Below are 22,906 nucleotides of genomic sequence, written 5' to 3' on the forward strand. Positions count from 1 at the left end.
GGAGGGAGGGAGAGAGAGAGCGAGAGCGAGAGAGAGAGAGAGAGAGAGAGAGAGAGAGAAAGAAGCATCCACATGATAGAGCCACATCGACTGGTTACCTCCCGCACTACCCAACCAGGGCTGGGGACAAACTGCAACCGAGGTACATGCCCTTGACTAGAATCATTGGTCTGCAGGCTGACACTCTAACCACTGAGCCAAACCAGCCAGGGCTCATTTTTAATTCCTTGCTCTCTCTGATCTCCTTCTGTTACTCCTATTACTCCTATAATGCAAATGTTATTATGTTTAATGTTGTCCCAGGGTTTCCTTAAAGTGTCCTCATTTTTAAAATTTTCTTTTTATTGGTTGTTTTCTGCCACCTTGTCTTCCAAAATGTTGATTCAGTCCTCTGCTTCATCTAATCTGCTCTTTATTACTTCTAGTGTGATCTTTTTATTTCAGTTATTGTATTCTTAATTTCTGACATTTTTTTTATGGTTTCTACGTCTCTCTGTGTTTCCTATATCTTTGTTGAGGTTGTCACTGAGTTGATCTAGTCTTCTAAGTACCTTGAGCATTCTGTAATCAGTGTTTTTAACTCTGTCTGGTACATTGCTTACTTCCATTTGATTTAGTTCTTTTCCTGGAGTTTATTCCTATTCTTTCATGTGGGGTATATTTTTTGTCTCTTCACTTTGGCTGCCTCTGTGTGTTTGTTTCTATGTATTAGGTAGATCTGCTACATCTCCAAGTCTTGGTGGGTAGCCTTATGTAGTAGGTGTCTTATGGGGCTCGGTGGCACAGTCTCCCTGTACACATGAGCTTGGTGTTCTAGGAGTATCTCTTGTGTGGGTTTTCTGTGCCCTCCTATTGTAATTTATCCTTCATTGCTACTTGCTCACCAGTAGGTGGGATTGACCTTTAGGCTGACTGGTTTTGAGGACTAGCCATGCCCATAGCATGTTCTGACCCCATGGAGGAGGATTCACCTCAGTGGGGATCTTGTGCCTGCCAAGATCACCGTTTGGGTGTACCATTTGTGGAGCTATTCAGGTGGTACTTTGTTGTGGTCTGAAGCTGGCCTCCGGATTCTTGGTTTTGTGGCCTCTTAGGAAGTGTCCCAGTACAGGCTGAGGTCAACCACTGGCTGTGCCTGACCCAAGGCCACCTGGTAAAAGTTACTGAGAGATCCATGGTTGACAGCTGCATGTGCTGGGCCCGGAGGTGCATGGGAGAGGTCATGCTGCAACTCAAAGCCAGCTGCCACCTGCGCCAGGCTTGGGGCCACTCAGCAAAAGGCACAGTGCACACTGAGGCCAGCCACCATTTGCCTGGGCCTTCAGATCTTGGGGAGCTTTTAAGAAAGTTTGGAGCATGGACCAAGGCTACCCATGAGGCACAGCTGCTAATAGAGCCAAGGGCAGTGTGTGAGTTGAATAGAGCATGGCCTCAGGGAGTCACCAGGGTGGGGCTAGCAGTGTTGACCAGGTTAATGCAGATTTAAATTGTCCCTCACCTATCCCTGCAGGTTCAGGGGTCGGAGTGGGGCTCAACACAAGGACAATGACAGCCCTCATCCTGAAGCCACACAGTTCATTTTATACCCATATAGCTCTAGTGCCTTGAGCTGCTGTCCCATCGTTAGAGGTCAGGGTGAGTGCCTGTGAGTGATTGATTCTGTGCGTAGGCTCTTTAAGAGTATGCTTTGACCTCCAGCAGCACTCTGTCTCACTGGAGGGGAATCCCTGCAGTGTTGGGTGGGGTGAGGTCTCAGGGAGTCACCAGGGTGGGGTGAACAGTGTTTTCCCCATTGATGCAAATTCATATTTGGCCCTGAGTGCCCTGCAGGCTGCATGGGGGTTGGGGAGCTCAACACCTGGACAGTGGTAACCCCACCCCACTCCAAGCCACACAATTCAGTCTCTGGCACCCTTTGAGCCGCTGAAGCTCAGGGTGAGAGCCTGTGAGCAAGTGAGTCAGTGCTCGGGCCCCTTAAGAGGACACCTGGGATTCCAGCCACTCTCTTGGGACAGAATTGCCACTGTTCTTCACAGCCAGGTATTGTGGGCACCACTCTTCCCAGCACTGGATCTCTGGGCTAGGGAGCCTGGTGTGGGGCTGAGACCCATTGCTCCTTGGTGGGGACCTCTGCAGCTGAAATGTCCCTCCCAAGTTTCAACTGCCACAAGTGGGTGTGGGATCAGCCCATTTTACTCTGCACCCTCCGACCAGTCTTAAGGTGGCCTATTCTTTGCATCCATAGTTATAAGAGTTCTGTTTGGCTAGTCATCAGGTGGTTCTCCACGTTGATTGCTCTGGAATTTAAATTACAATTTTGATGTGGTTGTGGGAGAAGAAGAGCACAGCACTTACATACTCTGCCATCTTGACCAGAACTCACTAGAAAATGTATTTATATGTAACTATAAAAAATAAATCAGAATAGATATAAAATAAGGAATTGGCATCAGAATGAGGCTGGGGGTCAATTTTACATAAAAAAAAAAAGCAGACCATGCTAAATGCAACCTAACTTTGATTCTGAGCTCCAGTTATGATATTCACAGGGTCTAAAAAGATAAATGTAGAATCAGCTTTTCCTGGGCAGTGAAACATCGATGAGAGACAACCTCGATTGGCTGCCTCCTACATGCCCCCCCACTGGGGATCAAGCCCACAACCCGTGCACGTGTCCTGACCGGGAATAGAACCAGCGACCTCTTGGTGAATGCGTTGATGCTCAACCACTGAGCCACACCAGCCAGACACTGGTCAGGCATTTCTTAGACCCCTCTGGGAAATAACAGCAGACCTAATTTGAAATCAGGCAAACCAAAGACCGGGGCTAAGGGGAGAACACCGGGAGCCTCCAGAGCCCAAGTGCAAAGGCTTCCCTGGAATCACTTCTTCCTTTGGATCTGAAAATCCCACTAGTAACATCAGCCTAGTCCCACCCATCAAACAAAGGTTAAGGCTCTTTCTGGTAGTGTGAAAAGCGCGAAAGGAGGTGAGGAACAGAGGAGCGTCCAGATTGGGGATGGGCCTGAAGATCATGGGGCATGTTGTCCTGGTTCACCATTTGCCCTCTTGTTGCCCATACTTGAAGCTTTGTGAAATTTCATGGTTTAATAGAGGGGAGGAGGGAAGGGGAAGAGGAGCCAGGGAGGAAGAAAGAATGGAAAGAAGGGCAAGGAAGGAGAGGGAAGGGAAGGGCAGCCGCCTGTTAGAAGTTCCACAGAGCTTGCAGGCGAGCTCGTCTGGGCGGCTGGATTAGAACTGTGTATTAATTTGTATTTACTTTTTATTCAACGTACACCACAAAATCTAATTCTTAACCGTCAAAAAAGGGAAAGGTTGTTTCCTAGTTCTTCTCTGGGTTTGTGTTAAATGTCAAACTGGATCCACTCTGATAAAAACCTGATTCAAACCAAATTTTGCTAAATAATAGTTGGCTTCAACAATTGTAAAACATGTCTCTGTTATACCCCCCCTATTTCTAGGGTCAGTGTTGTCTATCTGTATCTTCTCTTCTCTCTTCCCTTTTAATCCCAGTTTTATCTTTAAGTCATTCTCTTCTGAAAGGTAACTTCTGTCAGTTTGGCTAAGATTGTTGAGCATATCATATAAAATAACATCAGCTCAACTCAAGTAAATGGGAAACATCAGCTCAGCAGGCCGATGCGTCAGATGTAGTCATGCAGGTTGCATCCGTTTCAGAGGCTTTGATTATTGAAAGTTTTTAAGAGCTGCTTAAAGAGAGAGAATTGCATCGTTCAGTCCATAGGTCTTAACTTGGGAGACCATAGACCTGTTTGAGATTCTAATAAAAGCCATTGACCTCATTCCTATGAAAGTAGAAACGTGTCCATTCATGAAAAAAAAATGTAAATGCCCCCTTAAAGCCACATACACTTCTTAAGGACCTATAATTACTTAACATGTGCTCCAGAAATGTTACAGTACAAATGAAAATTTAAGTACTATGAAAGACATACTCAGTTACAATATTGCGATCATAGACAGAATGATGTTGTAAACACTTTAAACAAGTTAGTAATTTTTAATATCTCTGGCCAGCTAACATAAGAAGCTGTGCCTACAGACATTATATACAGGCTGTCCCCAACTTTTGTAGGTGGTACATTTCTGAAAATATGTTTGAAAGTGAAATTTCTGAAAGTTGAATAATTTATTTATGTTTTATGAGAAGAATTCTGTTACCAATGATTTAAAAAAAAAATAAAAAATAAAATAAAACCATGATGATCTCTAATGGTTCTTGTACCCTGGGCCTAGATAATCTGGAAGATAGAGGAGAACAGTCCCTGGCAGCTGGCCCACAGCATCCCCTTTCCACTGAGGAATGGGTAAGTAAAGCAGGGCTGCTCTCCTTCCCGTAGGCTCATGACTCTCACGTTCACCTACAGGGACAGTGGCACCTGCCGCATGCTAGGTGTACGGATCCGGGGTAGGAAAAAGAGGTCTTGTTCTGCCTGTCACCTCCCACTTACAGAAGTGATTCCCCCAGTCCGCCAGCCACCCTCCCTCCAAAGATTGTGACGAAGCCAGTGAGACAGAAGGGGGGGCCATCTGCTCTAGGTGGTGGAAACTGGGCACACAGCCTCCATCCTCAGTGGCTCAGCAAGTAGGTGAAGTAGACACTGAAGTCCTGTCCCTGGCAGGGCAGCAGAGGTTGATTTAGAGTGTCCAGGACCAGAGTTATCACTCGCATCCCTGTTTTCCAGAGAGGAATGACTCTCTCCTAGTGTGACCACCATGTGACAGCTTGCGGTCATCACTAACCAGCTCATGTATGAAAGAGCAACCTTGGCATACTACAGGCACCGGGGCACAAGGTGGAAAAGGGGACGGAGGAGGCTGAGTTGTGGAGGCCTGGCCACCCTAGCCCTGTTTCATGTGCTGACCCACTTTGCTCGTGTGAGCTGGGTGGCCCAGATCGAAAGCTCCAGGGCTTTCTGGCCCTGCCGTTTGACGTAGGCCTGTTGACTTGACCGAAATTCCTATTGGTTTGCGTTGGAGAGCTAGTGTTTCCTCCCAAGTCGCAGAGACTTCAAATTCCCATCTCCGGCTACAGCATCTCTCACTTGCACTATTCTCATTTATATATCCGGACTGAGGAAGGACTGGATTTCACACCTAATTAAGAGAGATTGTATTGCCTGCTGTTTCCTTTCTTGTTCATTTTCCCTTGTGCACGGGCAGCTTTTTATTCTCATGCTAAGTCCTACCCCAGACCCCTGCCGCTTAAGGGACAGAGAGCAGCTGGGTTCCTACAAAACAAGAGCTGGGCCCTCTGTCACCTATTTCAGCACAAGCAGGTTTTCCCGTCAGTGCTCACGCCGTATTGTGCTCACTCGGGGAACATAATCACTTAGAATGAATGCGTGATCACTTTCTGCGGGAGAACTCCTTGCATGTTCCCAGTGAATGCCATCGCAGGCCGGCTCTGTATTTTCACTCCCTTGAAAAGGAGATAGGTTTGTATTTTAAAACACACAGAGAACGATTTTTAATCACTTTTTTCACTTTGCCATCAGTCCTGAGTTCATACCACTGTGGGGGTTACTAGGTGGGGTGGCCTTCCCAAGTACACATCATCTTTGTAAAGTTGTATGGTTTCGTAGAGAGGTTTTTTTTTATTATTTGAATAGCCCAAATGCCTATTCAGTGCCAATCTAGGAAAGAATGGAGTCAGCATTTTCACACCATTCCTTCCTATACAGTTCCTGAATAACCATCTAATCAAGGTTTGTGTTCAATGGGGACAAATCTTCTACAGTAGAGCATTTCAGATTTATTCCATTGGAATCTATACATTAATGCCCACTGGATGAAAAGGACATGTTTCACAAAAGCCTAGATGTTGCTTTGCTGTGGCAGAAACTTTTTCCCACTGTATTTGTGTTAAAAAAATAAAAGAAAGCCTGGGAAAGGAATTGCTCCAGCATTGTGCGCTGGAGGAAAGAGGCGCTTGAATGGAAAGGCAGGGTCCCCCATCGCGTGTCAGCAAAACCGACTCAGCCCTCCGTGGCCGTTCGCCGCCACGCAGGACCGGTGCACTCCGGAGACGGGTAGAAGGGGGTCTGTGAAAACCCAGGAGGCTTGTCAGGTCAGGTTGTATGTGTACAGGCTTGAGTTCGTCTCTCAGGTTTTTAATGAAGATGGTGGTACCATTACCGCAATAACTAGAACTCAGACCGTTTAACAGATATTTTTGTGTATACGTGATTGCCTCTATAGGGATACCTGATTGTTTAGACAGGCTCAACCACTTCAGTCAAATAAGCAGTTTGAATTTTCCTGAGATTGTGTGTGTGTGTGTGTGTGTGTGTGTGTGTATGAATGCGTGTGATGATAATGACAGTTTTTGCTGTTAACCATTTCCATCTCTAAACCACTTCCTTCATCACTTTCAGAGCCTGTTTTTCCTTCTGTGTCCTGAAAACTAGGACTGCCCTAGATCTTTGGGCAATCCACGTTTCACTCCTCAGCAATCCAGTGAAAGACCATCAAGGGGCAGGGTTTTCCATCCTAACCCTGCCACTTACTAGCTGCGTAAAACTTTGGGCAAGTCATTTAGACACTAAGAGCTTCAACCTCCTTTTTCATCAAATAGTAATAGTAGGACCTGTCCTAAATGCATATAAGGTTGTCGTAAATAGTGAATGAGATGCTACATATGAAAGAGCTTATACGCTGTAAAACACCACGTGGATATTGATTATCATGATAATTGGGATACAGCTTCTTCCCGGGATTATCAGAAGGGGGACATAGCCTTTCTGCTGGGCGCTGTGTGAGACTTTCCTCAGAGATGGTGCTTTGAGCAGAGACTCAGCTCATCTCCGTGGTGACAGTTTGACTGAAGTGAAAGAGACCTTGGGGGTGGTAACATTGTGTTTAGAAAATCTACCTGTTAGTGCCAGGACAAGTTGCTTTATTTCTTGCATTGTTCCATTTATGAACTAAAAAAAGAAAAAGTTATTTATCATATGACTGAGGCTATGTTGAAGTCCCAAGCCCTAGAAAGATGAACATTCATGGATATGTTTAGAAGTAGCTGGAGGACATGCTAGACAAACCTTTTCATGTGGCTTTACAGCAGACCGTGGGCACGTAAAGGCCAGACTTCATTCAGGGTCAGAGCATGCAAAAATAGTGAAGGAAATCAGAGCATGAAATCTAGAACCAACTGCCTGGGTTCAAATGCCATCATTACCACTATCACTACCTGGACTTGAGCAAATGTCTTAATTTCTCTGGCCTCAGTTTCCTTGTCTGAAAAATGAGGGTAATAACACTACCTACATCATAGGGTTGTTCTGAGGATTAAATGAGATAATATACATAAAGTAGTTAGACCAGTTCTAACAGCAGTGAGGATTCGACACATAGTAAGCTAAAAACAAACAAACAAACAAACACAACTTTGCTCCTGTCACTATTATCATGGTACAAATGCATGGGGCACTCAGAGAGAACCTGGAGTTTGGTCCACTGACCTGTTTTCCAAATATTCCTTCCTGGGCTATCAGGGCCTTCTGCTGGAGCCCTATTTGTATGAACACAATCCTAGAGGAGTCACATGATTCTTTAATCTGGCAAAGACCATTTCTTCTACATGATTAAAAAAAAAGAAAAAAGAAACAATAGCCTAATGAACTATTTTAGGCAAGGAACAGACCCAATGGAAGATGAAACAAGAAGGAATTCTTTTACATAAAAATTTGTGCAGATCATATCACTGAAAGTGAACAAAGATCCTGTAGGCATTTGTGAAGTTAAGCAAATACATGTGAGGCTGACTAAATGTAAAAATGGGAACAAAAGAAATGAACGACTGCGTGAAAGGATGTGGTCGCACCGACTGAGCTAGGGCAGCATGGAGGTCGAGGGAAGCAAGTAGAAGTTCCAGCTGAGCTCAGACTTCCCCGAGCAGTCCTCTCTCCTAAGGCAGAGGACAAAGAACCTGAGGAGATGCTTGCAGTCCATTACCTCTGCGGTTCCTTCTAACAAGACACAGGGAGCTGGGTCCTAGGCCAACAGTCAGCAGTACTTGGGCCACCTGGTTTTGAAAGCCCACTTCCTTGGCCTCCCTCTCTCAAGCTGATTGTTCAGTCGTGAAGGCAAGAATGGGGACTCTGACTAAAGAGAGATTTGGAGAGAGGGATTCTTTAGAGCCATTTGAGAGGTGAGGCAGAAAAAGAAGGCAGCCCTTAGACCGGTTGTTACAGCCATCTGTTTTCTTTCTCAGTCTGTGACCTACATGTCACTAACATGGTCCCTTGTCTGCACAGCCTGGGGCATAAAGATGGCCATGGGTCAGGCTGCCCACCGCCTCTACATAGCTGACTTACCTTCCTACTGGGAGCTGTTTGATACTTCCCTCTACCAAGTGCACAGAGAACACAATTATCTAGGGTGTTCATACATTCCACTCTGGGTTTAGTCCTGCTGTCCTGACCAATTGGTGACAGTGTTCCTTCATTCTCAAAGTGCCGAGCTTGAATGGTAAATATGACCACCTGGTGTGCTCAAGTCTCCCTGGTCAGTGCTGCCTTCTCTGAACTTAACAGTCCTTCCTCATTAAGCCTCAGAAAATTCAGAAAACCATCCTGTCTCATACAGCCACCCTGGAAAGTTCCCAGGTTGTCAGAGATGACAAGAAGAGTGTCATCTGTAGAATACTCTGTAGATACAGAAATAGCAGACAAATGTCCCAGTAGCTGGCAGATTACATTCTATACCCCGTCCCTCAACTGGAGAACATGGTAGCAGCTGTTTGGTGAACATCTTAAGTCGGGGTTGACTTTTCCAAGGATTTTTGTATACATGGGGTGGGTTTGGGGAATGTGCCACATAAATTAATAAGAAGGGAATTTGTTTTTGTACTATGAATATCGTTGCAGTTTATGACTACAATAAGGAACTTTGATAAGTTGGGGAAAATGTAAGCTTTCCTGGAGGACCTGGGCTTAGGCCTATTTAAAGCAGAGGCAGAGTTCCTTGAGGACAAGTCTTCCATTTGCCTTTCAGTTCTTATTTGCTGAAGCTGTGGGAGTGGCCGGCAAAGGACAGGTCTGCTAAGTAGGCTGCTCCAACTTACCACCCTGGCTGAAGCGCTAGGGGATTAATAGGGATTCAGTACCCCCAAATAGCTGGGACACTGTTGGGACACAATTCAAGGCCTTGTTCCCATAGGACATGTACCCACAGCTTGAACCCTGTGCAAACCCTGCCCATCTACCACAGAGCCCTCTTGTTCTGCAGAGGGGCTACTTCTGGGAGCAATGAGCATTGCCCACCGGAGACCCAGTTGTTAGGAATGCAGCTCTGACCCACGCCCTGTTTTGTGTCTGTTTTGCCATGCAGGTGACATCAGTTGCAAGGGGATGACCGAGCGCATTCACAGCATCAACCTTCACAACTTTAGCAATTCCGTGCTCGAGACCCTCAACGAGCAGCGCAACCGTGGCCACTTCTGTGACGTGACGGTGCGCATCCACGGGAGCATGCTGCGCGCACACCGCTGCGTGCTGGCAGCCGGCAGCCCCTTCTTCCAGGACAAGCTGCTGCTGGGCTACAGTGACATCGAGATCCCGTCCGTGGTGTCGGTGCAGTCGGTGCAAAAGCTCATTGACTTCATGTACAGCGGCGTGCTGCGCGTCTCGCAGTCGGAAGCCCTGCAGATCCTCACGGCCGCCAGCATCCTGCAGATCAAAACCGTCATCGATGAGTGCACGCGCATTGTGTCACAGAATGTGGGCGATGTGTTCCCGGGGATCCAGGACTCGGGCCAGGACACGCCACGGGGCACTCCCGAGTCAGGCACATCGGGCCAGAGCAGCGACACCGAGTCGGGCTACCTGCAGAGCCACCCGCAGCACAGCGTGGACAGGATCTACTCCGCGCTCTACGCGTGCTCCATGCAGAACGGCAGCGGAGAGCGCTCCTTCTACAGCGGTGCAGTGGTCAGCCACCACGAGACTGCGCTCGGCCTGCCGCGCGACCACCACATGGAAGACCCCAGCTGGATCACGCGCATCCACGAGCGCTCGCAGCAGATGGAGCGCTACCTGTCCACCACCCCCGAGACCACGCACTGCCGCAAGCAGCCCAGGCCTGTGCGCATCCAGACCCTGGTGGGCAATATCCACATCAAGCAGGAGATGGAGGACGATTACGACTACTATGGGCAGCAAAGGGTGCAGATCCTGGAGCGCAACGAATCCGAGGAGTGCACGGAAGACACTGACCAGGCCGAGGGCACCGAGAGTGAACCCAAGGGAGAAAGCTTCGACTCGGGCGTCAGTTCCTCCATAGGCACCGAGCCCGACTCGGTGGAGCAGCAGTTTGGGCCTGGGGTGGCGCGGGATGGCCAGGCTGAACCCGCCCAACCAGAGCAGGCTGCGGAAGCCCCTGCAGAAGGTGGCCCGCAGCCACACCAGCTAGAGACAGGTGCCTCCTCCCCAGAAAGAAGCAACGAGGTAGAGATGGACAACACGGTCATCACTGTCAGCAACAGCTCTGACAAGAGCGTCCTGCAGCAGCCTTCGGTCAACACATCCATTGGGCAGCCATTGCCAAGTACCCAGCTCTATTTACGCCAGACAGAAACTCTCACCAGCAACTTGAGGATGCCTCTGACCTTGACCAGCAACACACAGGTCATTGGCACAGCCGGCAACACCTACCTGCCGGCCCTCTTCACTACCCAGCCCGCAGGCAGCGGCCCCAAGCCTTTCCTCTTCAGCCTGCCACAACCCCTGGCAGGTCAGCAGACCCAGTTTGTGACAGTGTCCCAGCCCGGCCTGTCAACCTTTACTGCACAGCTGCCAGCGCCACAGCCCCTGGCCACATCTGCAGGCCACAGCACAGCCAGTGGGCAGGGCGAAAAAAAGCCTTATGAGTGCACTCTCTGCAACAAGACTTTCACCGCCAAACAGAACTACGTCAAGCACATGTTTGTACACACAGGTGAGTGCAGGCCCCTGGAAGTCTGGCAGTCAGGGTGGGTGTGAGGGAACAGTGGGACGGGAGGGGCAGGACGGCAGGTAGAAGAGAAGGTCTGGTGTCATTTTTCAGAATTTAAGGTGGCCCCATGATAAGCCATCTTTTTTTTTAAATCCTTACCCAAGGATATTTTTCCATTTATCTTCAGATAGAGTAGGAGGGAGAGAGAGGGAGAGAAACATCGATGTGAGAGAGACACATCGATTGGTTGCCTCCCACATGACCCCAATTAGGGCTGGGGACCGAACCGCAACCAAGGTACATGCCCTTGACTGGAATCTAACCCACGACTCCTTGGTCCACGGGCCAATGCTCTAACCGCTGAGCCAAACTGGCCAGGGCTATAAGCCATCTTTTAGAAGCCCAACTGTGCCCCCATCATAGGAGCAAAGCACTCTGCCACCAGAAGACAAAATCACAGAAACCCTTTATGGAGAGGGGTCAAATGGGAAAGAGCCTAACAAAGAATTTACAGGCAGAACATCCCTTAAATACATTGAACTTTGTAAACTGTTCTTTGATCCGAGGTGTTTAGAACTGGAAACGTCCTTGGAGGTCATATACTCCAGTCACCTCATTTTACAGCCCAAAGTCATTAGGCAGAGCTGGGATGAGGGTTTTAGTCTGTGGTAAGTTTTATATAAACCTTACCTTGAAGATGCCACAGCAAGGCTGGTGCGAGCTTAGGCTGCATTTGTGATCCCTGAGACAGGGAGGAGTGATAGACTCATTCTGTTTCCTGTTGCTGTTCTCCATTTTCAACATCTGGAGACCACAGTCTGTTGTGGGTATTACGTTTCAAAAGGACAATAGGCTAATTGGACACATGCAGAGGAGTATGACTGGGATGATGAAGGGACTCAAAGCCATGGCAGGTCCTGGGATGTTCAGACTGCAGGGAAGACTTGGGCATCATATAAGCCATACTCCAGTATTCCAGCTTCAGGGACAGCGTAATGTAGTGGTTAAGCCGGAGCTCTGGAGCCAGATTACCTGGGTTTGAACTTAGATTTAGTGACTACTGAACTTTGTCACCTTGGGAAATTACTTAACCTTCCCGTACTTCAGTTTCCTTGTCAATATAATGGGGATAATAGTGATAGATCTTTCTCTTAAAACATTTCCTTGCACATAAGCATGCTATAGATGATAGCTGTTATTAGCACTATCAACATTATTTAAATGGTTGGGAGGAAAAAGAGAGTACACTTGTTTTGTTTGGGTCCAAAAGGTAAAACTGGACCATGACTGGAAACAATAGGAGATTCTTTCAACTCAATGAGATGATTGTTGACAGTCAGAGCTGCTCCAAGGTGGGATAGGCAGCCTCCAAAGGGAGAGAATTCCTATAATTAGAGGTGTTCAAGGAGAGAACGGATGATCATTTCCTAAATGTGTTGTAGAAGGGATTCAATCATCAGGTGAGCAGTTGGGCAGGATGGTGTTTCATCCCTGGATCTGTGATTCTAGAGCTAGGATCTGACCTCCCAGTCAGTGCTCTTTCCTAGCTCCATAATGGGACAGACATAGAGGCAAGAACTCCATGGATGCTCTTCTATAGGAGGGACCATATATGTAATATGATAGGGTCTCTTGTCCCCGAAAATACCTGTTCCAACAATGATCGCCACATTTGAAATTCCTGTTATGAGAGTCACTGCTGGTAAACCTCTGGTTCCAGAATATCCTTGTTAAATGACAAATTAGTTTGCAGGGGAAAGTTACAAATTGAACTATAATACACAAAATCAAATTAGTTCCCCAAAGCAGCCTTGTTTCTCAGATTAGCTAGCAGGAATAGCCAGGGCATTGGACATAAAGCAGATCATTTTAAATTGGGGAATAGAAAGAAAGGACAGCAACAGACACTGAGACAAAGTACACAGCACGGAAATGAACAGCTACACCAGAACGTTACCGAAGGTGAACTTCTCCTGCTTTGCAGTTCAGCTTAAGTCAGGACATCATGTACCTTATATACCTTTATGCAAGTCAGTTGGTTTTAGAGGTGACAGTTTTCACACCTCTAAAAAAACATACTGATGAACTACTGAATTTAGGAAGAAAATCAGGTAGTGGTGAGTCACAATGTTGATTTGGGGTGAACGTGAATGTACTAATAACCTGAGATCAATCAAGGAAAGTTTCCATGTGGTTTGGGTATTATAATTATTTGGTAAATTAATCAAATAGTGATATTTTTATTTATATGGCAATTTATGGTTTACAGAGTACTCTCACATAGTTTATGTTCTTTCCTACTCTAATTAGCTGTCTTATAAACCATAAAATTAAGGATTAAGGGGGAAAAGGGACCATTTGTGGAAGTGTCTTCTCAGCGAAAGTTGACTTTGCTGGTGTTGAATAAACATGTCCCGTCTTTCCTTCCAGTAGACCTAGCAGATATGAAATTCACACATTCTAGTAGAGCACATATTGAAATAAGTCTTTAAATTTGCAACATAAAAGTTTCAGTATATTACTAAAAATTGTCTTTTTCATGCATAAACACATTTATCCAGTGGATTCACCAGAGGATTCTGTGGTTAACCCAAATAACTAGATTTGCCCATAAGAAAACCAGCAATGGGTTTGCACATTGGTGCATCATAGATACAAAAGCTATAAGTAAAATAATTTTATAAGTCTAAGTAATGCTTAAAGTGTAGCCTACAGAAAGGCAATAGACGGGGAGGGTCCTCAGTCCACTATGAAGGTGTTTGTATTGGTGTGTATAGCATGGCCACGTCTGAGAACAGGTGAAAACGTACATGTACTACTCTAGCACCTTCTTTAAAAGAAACCACATTCTTCTCTTGCACCCCAGAATTATTTGGCATGTCAGTTTGGAAGGGCCATCTGTCTACCAGGACTTTGTCTGACTGAAGGAGTCCATAACCTCACAACGTTTAAGAACAACTGGTCTAGATTTTCAAAAGGCAAGGCAGCCTGATCGTATGGAAATAATGCGGGACCTGGGTTCACGGTGGCCCACATTTCAAAACAAAGTTCTCTCCAGTTTCTTGGGAAAACATCACAAAAGTGGGGCCTCCCAACTGTACAGGAGCCCAGCAGAAATGGTAAAATTGAGAGGAAAAAGTCCCATTGTTGGTCTAAAAAGTGTCTAGAAAGTACTGGGGATACTTGGAAGAGTAGGGATGGACTCAGTATTCTAACCTATAATCTAACCGAAAAGAATCCTACCAATAAAGGGTATTAACAGAGCTAAAAGGAAAAAAATCTGGGTCCTTGGCATCACAGCTGCTAGGCATGGAGGCTGGCTTTGCATTTCAGTAGCTCCAGGTTTTAATGTAAGTGACACTTGCTTTCAACAGCTGCAGAAAATCAGTTTGAAATGTATTCCAAGTAGAATTCTGTGTAGTTGTTTGTTACCAATCCACATATTCATTGAAAGGAAGTGTTTGAGACAAATAAGTAGTCTATCATATTTACTCTGGAGAAAAGCTCTATCTTAGAGAACCAAGGAAGCCCTGGTTATAAAGCATATTCTAAATGATTATAAAACTAAAACGTAGAGTAGGGATATAAGTGAAAGATGATTGTACTGGAATTGGATTATTTGGGCCGAGTTTGGTTCCTCAATAGTGGCCTTACGCAAGTCACTTAATTTTATAACCCTCAGTTTTTTCTAATTTAAAGTGGAAATAATAATCTGCCTGCCTTCTGAGAAGCTATAAAGGTATGGTGCATGGGAGAGCTTTTCATTAAAGGTAAAGTACTACTTAATGTTTAAAAATTATCATCGTTATTACTTTACCCCCTTCTCCCAGGAGACATTGTTTCTTTGCTCTATATCCAATCTCTGCATTATAAGCTCTCAACAGTTTCCTTCCTCTATGGAATTCAAATGCTAAAGCAGTGTGATACTCCTTGGGTTTACTTTGAACTTCCTTCACAAAATGAACATATTTTTCTGATTCCTTAAGGATTTTTTTAAGAGTAAAAGAAAATCTCTCACCTAGTTGCTTTCTTCTGCCAAACACACCACAGTAGGACTTCATCTGTTCTAGGAGTCTCTCAAGTTCACTTGGCTGCATGTTTATAAAATTTGTGAGGAAGGACACCAAGAGTCAAGGAAGTATTTGAAAATGAGAATCAGAGAAAAAGCAAAGATGACACAAACCATTCCTGCCATGGAACAAAGCAAGACTCCTCTATGCTTCCTCCCAAGAGAAAAAAACAAAAGTCAAAGGAATGGGAATGGACGGGAAAGACAGAGTACATAGAAGGGTGTCAGTGTGGATTGGAAGGCAAGAAATAGGGAAAGTTCAAAGATAACTTTGGTTCTGGAAGTGTGAGCTCATGCCAGCAGCATGGAAATTCGTAGGTCCAGCCCAGACCCTGCATCAGAATCTCTGGGGAGGGAGCCCAGCAATCTGTGTTTTAACAAGCCCTGTTTCACAAGAATCACTTCCCTAGATGGCCCAGGTGATCAGGAGGATCTGGTTGCTTTTGTTACATAGCAATGTTCTCTAAAATTCCACTCATAAGAATCCATGTGTTTAGCAAAAGTAAACTGGAGTTATGGGTATCAGCTTGATTTCATTATGGAAGCAAGTATCTCTCATATAAGAGGTGAGCTGAGTCTCCCAAACTGCACGGGTACCATGCCAAAGTACCCCTTCAGGACTGACCCGTATTATCATTATGTGGGTGCCTTTACACCTTCCCATTAGAGTGTAAACTCTGTGAGAGCAGAAACAATTTTATGCATGATCATATATATAAAAGATACATATATATTTTATACTTCAAATATACCCAGCATAATACTTTACAGACAGTAAACACTCAACAAATATTGATCTATGTCAAATCACTTCCAAAAGGAAAAGTGATCTATTTCCACAAAGTGGTTTACTTACTGTATTATGTAGCTCCATAGAAATAATGCAAGAATACTTTACACATTTATATATTAAGTGCTTTCTCCAAGGGTGTGAACAGGTTTCAGATACCATGTTCTGTTCATTCTTACTCTGCCCAATATAACAAAATTGTGTATGTAATAATAAGACTGACCAAGATGTCATTTAGGGTATTTGTTTACCAGAGTACACAAATTAGGCCCAGAGTTATCAAACTCAGAAAACAAAAATACAGGATACTCAGTTAAATTTTAATTTTGGATAAACAGTAAGTATTTTTTTAGTCTAAGTATGTCTCATGTAATATTTGTGACATGCTAAAAAAATCATTGTTTATCAGAAATTCTGATTTTACTGGGTATCATGTATTTTATCTGGCAATGCTATTCCAACTGAAATTTTCTTTTAAAACCCAATCTTAGGACTTTTTTGCTTTCAAATCTATATATGAATATAGGTTACCAGATGTAGTTTCTTAAAACATATTTGTTGAGTAAGTGAATGAATGTTCAGAACTGTGAGCATGCTTTCCAGGATAATTTAATTCAAGGACTTATACATAAATGCATTATTTTCTCAGCAAGACTTGAATTTCTTTTTCTTTCCTTCGCTTTCATTTTTATTTGCTAAAGAATATATTGTGTCTGTGTTCTCACTTGTGTTTTCTTCACCAACAAAGGGTAGATGTTTGGACCTTTTCTTGAATTATTTTATCAATAGCCCATTCAATGGTTTTTAGCCCATTAGTGTCCTCTGCACATATGATAATTTTGTTTACTTTGAGAAGCTCAGCAATCTCAGCCATGAATTTTATATAAATAGATATAGCAATGAGAGTCACATAACAATGTCATCAATAGAGTAATAATAATGAGATCAAGATAATAATATGGTAATTCTCAAATAGAGATCAGGTTATTAATTATATCAAGCCATGGAATAATGAGTGAGTATAAGGTTTGAAGTAAGAAAGCCTTGGTTTTTTTTGTGTGTTTTTTTTTGTTACTTCTCACCTGAGGATATTTTTTTCCATTGATTTTTAGAGAGAGTGGAAGGGAGGGAAAGAGAAAGAGAAACATTGACTGGTCACCTCCCACACACACCCTGACCAGGGCTGGGGATTAAACCCCAACCCAGGTACCTGGCACCAGCCAGGGCAAGAAAGCCTTAGTTTGACCACTTTCTGACTGAGTGACTAGGTAAATTTTATAATCAATCTGAGCCTCCGATTTTTGCCACATAAGATACAAATCTTAATAGTTACTTTATGTAGTTGCTCTGAGAACCAAATAGCATAATTTATTTAAAAGCACTTAACTGTAGATGCTGTAAAATCATCAAACCACTTAGGAACATCCATGTTACGTGTCAGGGCAGCAGCATACATTTCGCAGTGCAATCCACGGAGCAGGACATTGTTAACAAGGGAAGGAGGAGACAGTGTGTCTCGGCTGGGGTCATACTCTCAGCCATTACTGACTTGTTGAGTGACCGTCAGGCTGTTGTTACAACTCTCTGATGGAGATACCATCTTCTGGGGAGGTTAATATCTACCCCACTCCTAAAGTTGTAAGTTAAGTCAAGTAATAGGAGTGAAATTCCTTAAGATCGTCAAAATTCTGCTTCACACCCAAATATTTTAGTTGTCATTGAAGCCACAGATGTGTTGTGAATGCAGTGTGTCCCCAGCAGGCAACCCCTCTCCCCCACCAGAGCCTCCTAGTTCAAGCTGGCACTGGGATAGCACCTGGAACTGGACAGAGGCTGGCAGGCGGTTTCACCAGCCGTATCTCAGGTGTGCAGGCCCTGTGCCCACTGGACTTCTCCGGTGGAGAGCAGACTGTGCAGTCAGTGGAAGCTGATTCCATCTCAGCACCTTTCCGCTGTCGTCACTGCGTCTTTCCCATTTTCTGTTCCAATCATGATTTTCCCCATTCACAGGACCTGCGATTTCAGGGATCCCTTCTCCTGTCCTTGCCTGTAGTCACCTTCCCCAGATGATGCTCCCCTCTCCCTTCCCTGATGCCTGCTCTCCCACCACGTGCCCGCTTGGTTTTCTGGCCCCTCGCTGTATGCACCTGAGGAGGGTGCTGTGCTAGAGCAGGTGATGGCGAAGCCTAGAGAATGGGAGCGACAGGTGGGACCAGTGCTCAGAGAAACATCCTGGTAACAGCACCCACCGTCCTTTCTGCAGCCCAGGAAAAGCCAGCATGAGAAAGAATCGTCAGAATAAATGGCTTTTTGCTGAGCCCCCAATATAGAGGTCTCTCTTCAGAAGTGGGGTGGCTTAGCCCATTGGGATATTTTTTACTTAAACTTTGGGGAGACTCTGCATCTGTTAACCTAACAGTATCTTTCTTCCTCTCTCTTTTTTTCTCCCCGGTTGTCAGTCATGAGAGAGTGTCAGTGCTGGTCCTTGAGGAGTGAAAAGTGGCCCGTTAGAGAGCATGCACCCCAAATGGAGAAAAGCACATGCGCTCACTATTCTCCCACCCAGGGAATAGTCAGGACCCAGCCCCCCCTCAACTCCTCTACTTGATGTCTGGTTTCTCCATCTCCAGAGCTCAGTTGTTGCTCGCTAAGAAATCATCTGTCTGTGCTATTTGCTGACATTTTATTCATGGCACTACTTTTTTCCATTAGCATATGTAACTGAGAGTAGACTCCATACTCTTAACTCAGAATTACATAGCTGCAGTATCGATGATCTGAAATCACTTTTTTTCAAATCCCGAGTTGGCTTACCCACACCAATCAAGTCGTTTCTCCGTAGGTTTCATTTACCGTCAGTCCCTTTGTGCCAAAGGGAACAGCTGAATTTTTCTTAAAATGGTCACATACTCTCTGCTAAGTGCCTTATCTCTTCAATTTTCAAAATACCTTCACAAGGCAGGTACTTACTGTACCATTCTCAAGTTACAGATAAGGAAACTGAGGCTTAGCGAGGTTAAGTAACATGCCCAAGTCACTCAGCCAAGGAAATTGAATTCATATCTGACTCCTGCATCTGATTAGCCCCAAAATGAGTCATTTTAAAGCTAAGGGGCTTATATGAGCTTCCCCCTCACATTATAATTCTAGTGTCTGTTTTGTACTTTGTGTATGTGTATGTGGGTGTGTTTGCTTTGAATCTAACGAATCAGACTTGTCATTTCTGGCCAGAGGTTCAGACCTGGAAAACCATCCACAACCACTCATCTTAGCTTCATTTCTCCACACTGAGAGCAAGTCAGGCCATGTATAATGTTGAAAGCCCTTTGGGGATCGCTATAAGTAATATTCAGGAAAATACTGGGAAAGGAAAATGTTAACATTTCTACTGAGCGATGTTTCAAACCCAAACATGTAGAAACGAGAGCTGTGGATACCTGACTACTCCGAAAGTGCACCCGTTTAGTAAGACAGCCCCTGAAATGCCTGTGTGCCGCCAGCACTGCACCTTCATAGTCACTGAGAACCTTTCCTTTAGGTGCCTTCTTTGCAAACGTTTTCTCGTTGACTGTGATGCCATCTTTTGTGGCAGAGCAAGGAACACACTACTTGGCCCTGTTTAAAATGTGGGACTGCTGATGCATTGGGTGATTTAAGCAGGTGGCCCTCAGGTTATACACGGACAAGGCCGGCACTGGAGTCCTCGGGCTGTGGGCCACCATGGGAAGAAGGCCACCTAATCTGCAAAGGACCATGGCAGGTGCTTGGTCCTGCTCCCCACTTTCAGAGGGGAAACAAACCCAGAGAGATGAAAACACTTAGAAAATCCAGGGCCGCATGGACAATTAATGGCCAAACCAACACTGGGGTGTAGACAACCAACACACAGATCTGTGCACTGGGGTGTAGCCAACCAACACACAGATCTGTGCTATGAAGGGAAAGATTACAACTGGGAAGGATCCATTTAAAGTCAGATTAGAAGGGTGTGAATGCAAAAAGCCTTCCTTGGTAAACCTTGCCTGGAGGAATAATGCACTAGAAGAAGGTGAACATTTCAAAGGCATGTTCTTTGTCTGTGTTAAAGAGCTCTTTAACATAGACAAAGTTTCAACTCCCCAGCAGCCAAAATACCAGCTGGTACTTCAGAAGACATGCTTTCCATTAAAGGTGACAGGTGGACATGTTTTAGAAGATAGTTGGCCGGCCTCTCATATAGCCTGTAGGAAGTGTACCCAGAGTGCTGGGATGGCAAAGACCAGCTTGGGTTCTAAATGTGTTTACAGCTGACAGAAATGTTTCAACTAAAAATAACATGCATAACTCTCTCTCCTAGGGAGTCTCTCATTTCAAAAAAAATGTATCTACGTAAACACCATGCGGAGGCTGAAGTCTTCATTCAGGAATGAGGCTTCCTGAAATTCCCTCATTTGGGTTTAAAAGTAAAGTAAATGTTTCTCTTCTAACCCTGTGATCCTATGGATCATACTGCCCCATGGGTGAGAACGAGGGACAGGAAATCGGAAGAGAGTTTGGACCGGCGGGAGGCAGGCCAAGATGTTTGTGAACAAGCAAAGAGTTCAAAGGTCCATGAAATTAAAAAATGCGTGGGGTAATTCCTGAACAAAACAGCCATGTCTTACAATTGTGTACTTCAGAACATACCCCTTTATGTTCACAAACACAATAAGGAGGCTTTCTGATGGGATAAGCTTTCGTAAAACATGAGCGGAAAGCACCAAGGAGCCTGGCGTGTCGTCACCACTCAATGCGTGGTGACTGTTTTCATCGCCATTATTACTGGACACATCCAACCTCTTTTTTGTAATGGAAGAAAAATGGACACACGAGGCACATGTTTTAATGGAAGTTAACTGGAATTTAAGAAATAGATTTCCTACCTTGATGCATAGTCCAGCTGTTGAAATATTACCCTAGAGAGCTTCAAAGGCCGTGGGGGGTAGGCTGGGTTGTGGAAGAGGACATGGAAGGACTCTTCTCGGAGGAGGGCAATGAGAAATGAGGTGGGAGATGGAAACACCTTAATGTAGTCCACCTCACCTGTCAGGAGCAGAGCTGAGAACAAACAGCACCGACAGAAAGCAAGTCTGCATTTATCCAGAGATGTCCCAGGCCTGTGGACGTTCCTTAGAGCGGAACACCTCGTGTGGCCCTTCGGTGACAATATTCATACATTCTTTACTGTTTTTAACAAGCTTGATGGTTTGGTTTCTAAGCACACCAAAGAAGTAAAGTGAGGAGAAAGAAGAGTTTCAGCCAACAGACTAGGAGCAAAGGAGAAAACTATTTTTAAAATTGACCCCAGAGTTCAAAAAAAGCATATGGAAACATTTAATGGACAGGGGGAAGAGGGAGGGTAGTGTTGTAACAGGAATACCATGCGAATATTCCCACACCACGCTTGGTGGTCTGCAAAGTGATTTCATATGTTGTTTCATGTCAACACCAGCACAGGGAGGTACGTAGGACTGGGTACCGCAGGGGCATTTGAATATCTGTCCGAGTGGTGTGCCATATGCTAGGGCCCGGGTTTGAACAGGACTAATGGGGAGCATCATGTTGCTCACCACCCACCCAACTTCCACACCAGACAGGGCCCATCTGCAGTTCAGTGCAGTCAAGACAGTTAACTCTCAAGTTACATTTTAGGGAGGTTTGTGTCTCAAATAGATAAATTTAAAAGTGTATCTCTTCAGAATGACTAATTCCTATGTTGGCCAATATTTGCCTGACGTAAAATCAAGGCAGGAGTATGTTTACTAGATAGACTACTAGAAATGGAGAATGTCCCCCAGGAGCCAAGCTACGTGATCACTGTGCTTGGTTCCCAAACATTGTAGAAAACCCCACATTTCCAAACAGCGTCCCTTTCTCTCTTATTTCTTGTATGTGTTTGATGAAGTTCATGGGAAACCCATAGTTAAATCCCCTAATGTTGACACGGAAATGACCCCCTTAAAGTAGCCCTCCCTTTTCTCCACAGGATGACCTTTGAAGACTTTTAGTGGGGAGTGTCTTGTAGCTTTCCAAGAAAGCCATTTCTGGCCCAGGGAAACAGAACTGCCCTGGCATCGCCCTAAAGCAAGGTTTCTCAGCACATGAGAGTCCAGGAAGGACTGGATCTTTCCCAATCAAGAGTGATCCATTAACAAATCAGACTTTATTTTTCTTTAATTTTTTGTTTTTGTTTTTTGTTGTCTTGTTTTTCTGTCTCTCTCTCCCTCCCTCGCTCTGTCTCGCTCTGTCCTGCTTGCTGTCTCTTCCCACATCAACAGGTGAGAAGCCCCACCAATGCAGCATCTGTTGGCGCTCCTTCTCCTTAAAGGATTACCTTATCAAGCACATGGTGACACACACGGGAGTGAGGGCGTACCAGTGCAGCATCTGCAACAAGCGCTTCACCCAGAAGAGCTCTCTCAACGTGCACATGCGCCTCCACCGCGGGGAGAAGTCCTACGAGTGCTACATCTGCAAAAAGAAGTTCTCCCACAAGACCCTCCTGGAGCGACACGTGGCCCTGCACAGTGCCAGCAACGGGACCCCTCCCGCGGGCACGCCCCCAGGAGCCCGCGCCGGCCCCCCAGGCGTGGTGGCCTGCACGGAGGGGACCACTTACGTCTGCTCCGTCTGCCCAGCAAAGTTTGACCAAATCGAGCAGTTCAACGACCACATGAGGATGCATGTGTCTGACGGATAAGTAGTCTCTTTCTCTCTTTCTTACGAACAAAACAACAAAAAAGAAACAAACAAAAAAAAAGCTATGGCACTAGAATTTAAGACATGTTTTGGTTTCGTTTTTAATTCCTTGTTTTTGTTTTCGTTTCGTTTCATTTTGTACTACATGAAGAACTGTTTTTTGCCTGCTGGTACATTACATTTCCGGAGGCTCGGGTGAATACTAGTTTTCCCAGCCTCCCTCGGATGGTGGCCTTAAGGCCTGGTAGTGCTTCAAGAGGTCCACTGGTTGGATCTCTAGCTACTGGCCTCTAAATACAACCCTTCTTTACAAAAAAATCTTTTTAAAAAAGTAAAAAAAAAAATTTTTTTTC

General features: G+C 45.1%; 1 protein-coding gene across 1 annotated transcript in view; it reads left to right on the forward strand.

Annotated features, from left to right (window-relative positions):
- ZBTB20 (zinc finger and BTB domain containing 20) overlaps window positions 1-22,554 on the forward strand; it is an 811,826-nt gene extending 789,272 nt beyond the window's left edge. The window contains exons 12-13 of the mRNA XM_036243711.1: window positions 9,376-10,980; window positions 22,133-22,554. Coding sequence (XP_036099604.1) covers window positions 9,376-10,980; window positions 22,133-22,554 — 2,027 coding nt within the window. The remainder of the gene's footprint in view (window positions 1-9,375; window positions 10,981-22,132) is intronic.
- The last annotated feature ends 352 nt before the right edge of the window (window positions 22,555-22,906 follow it).

Source organism: Molossus molossus, unplaced genomic scaffold (assembly GCF_014108415.1).
Source record: "Molossus molossus isolate mMolMol1 unplaced genomic scaffold, mMolMol1.p scaffold_m16_p_5, whole genome shotgun sequence".
Classification (NCBI taxonomy): domain Eukaryota; kingdom Metazoa; phylum Chordata; class Mammalia; order Chiroptera; family Molossidae; genus Molossus; species Molossus molossus.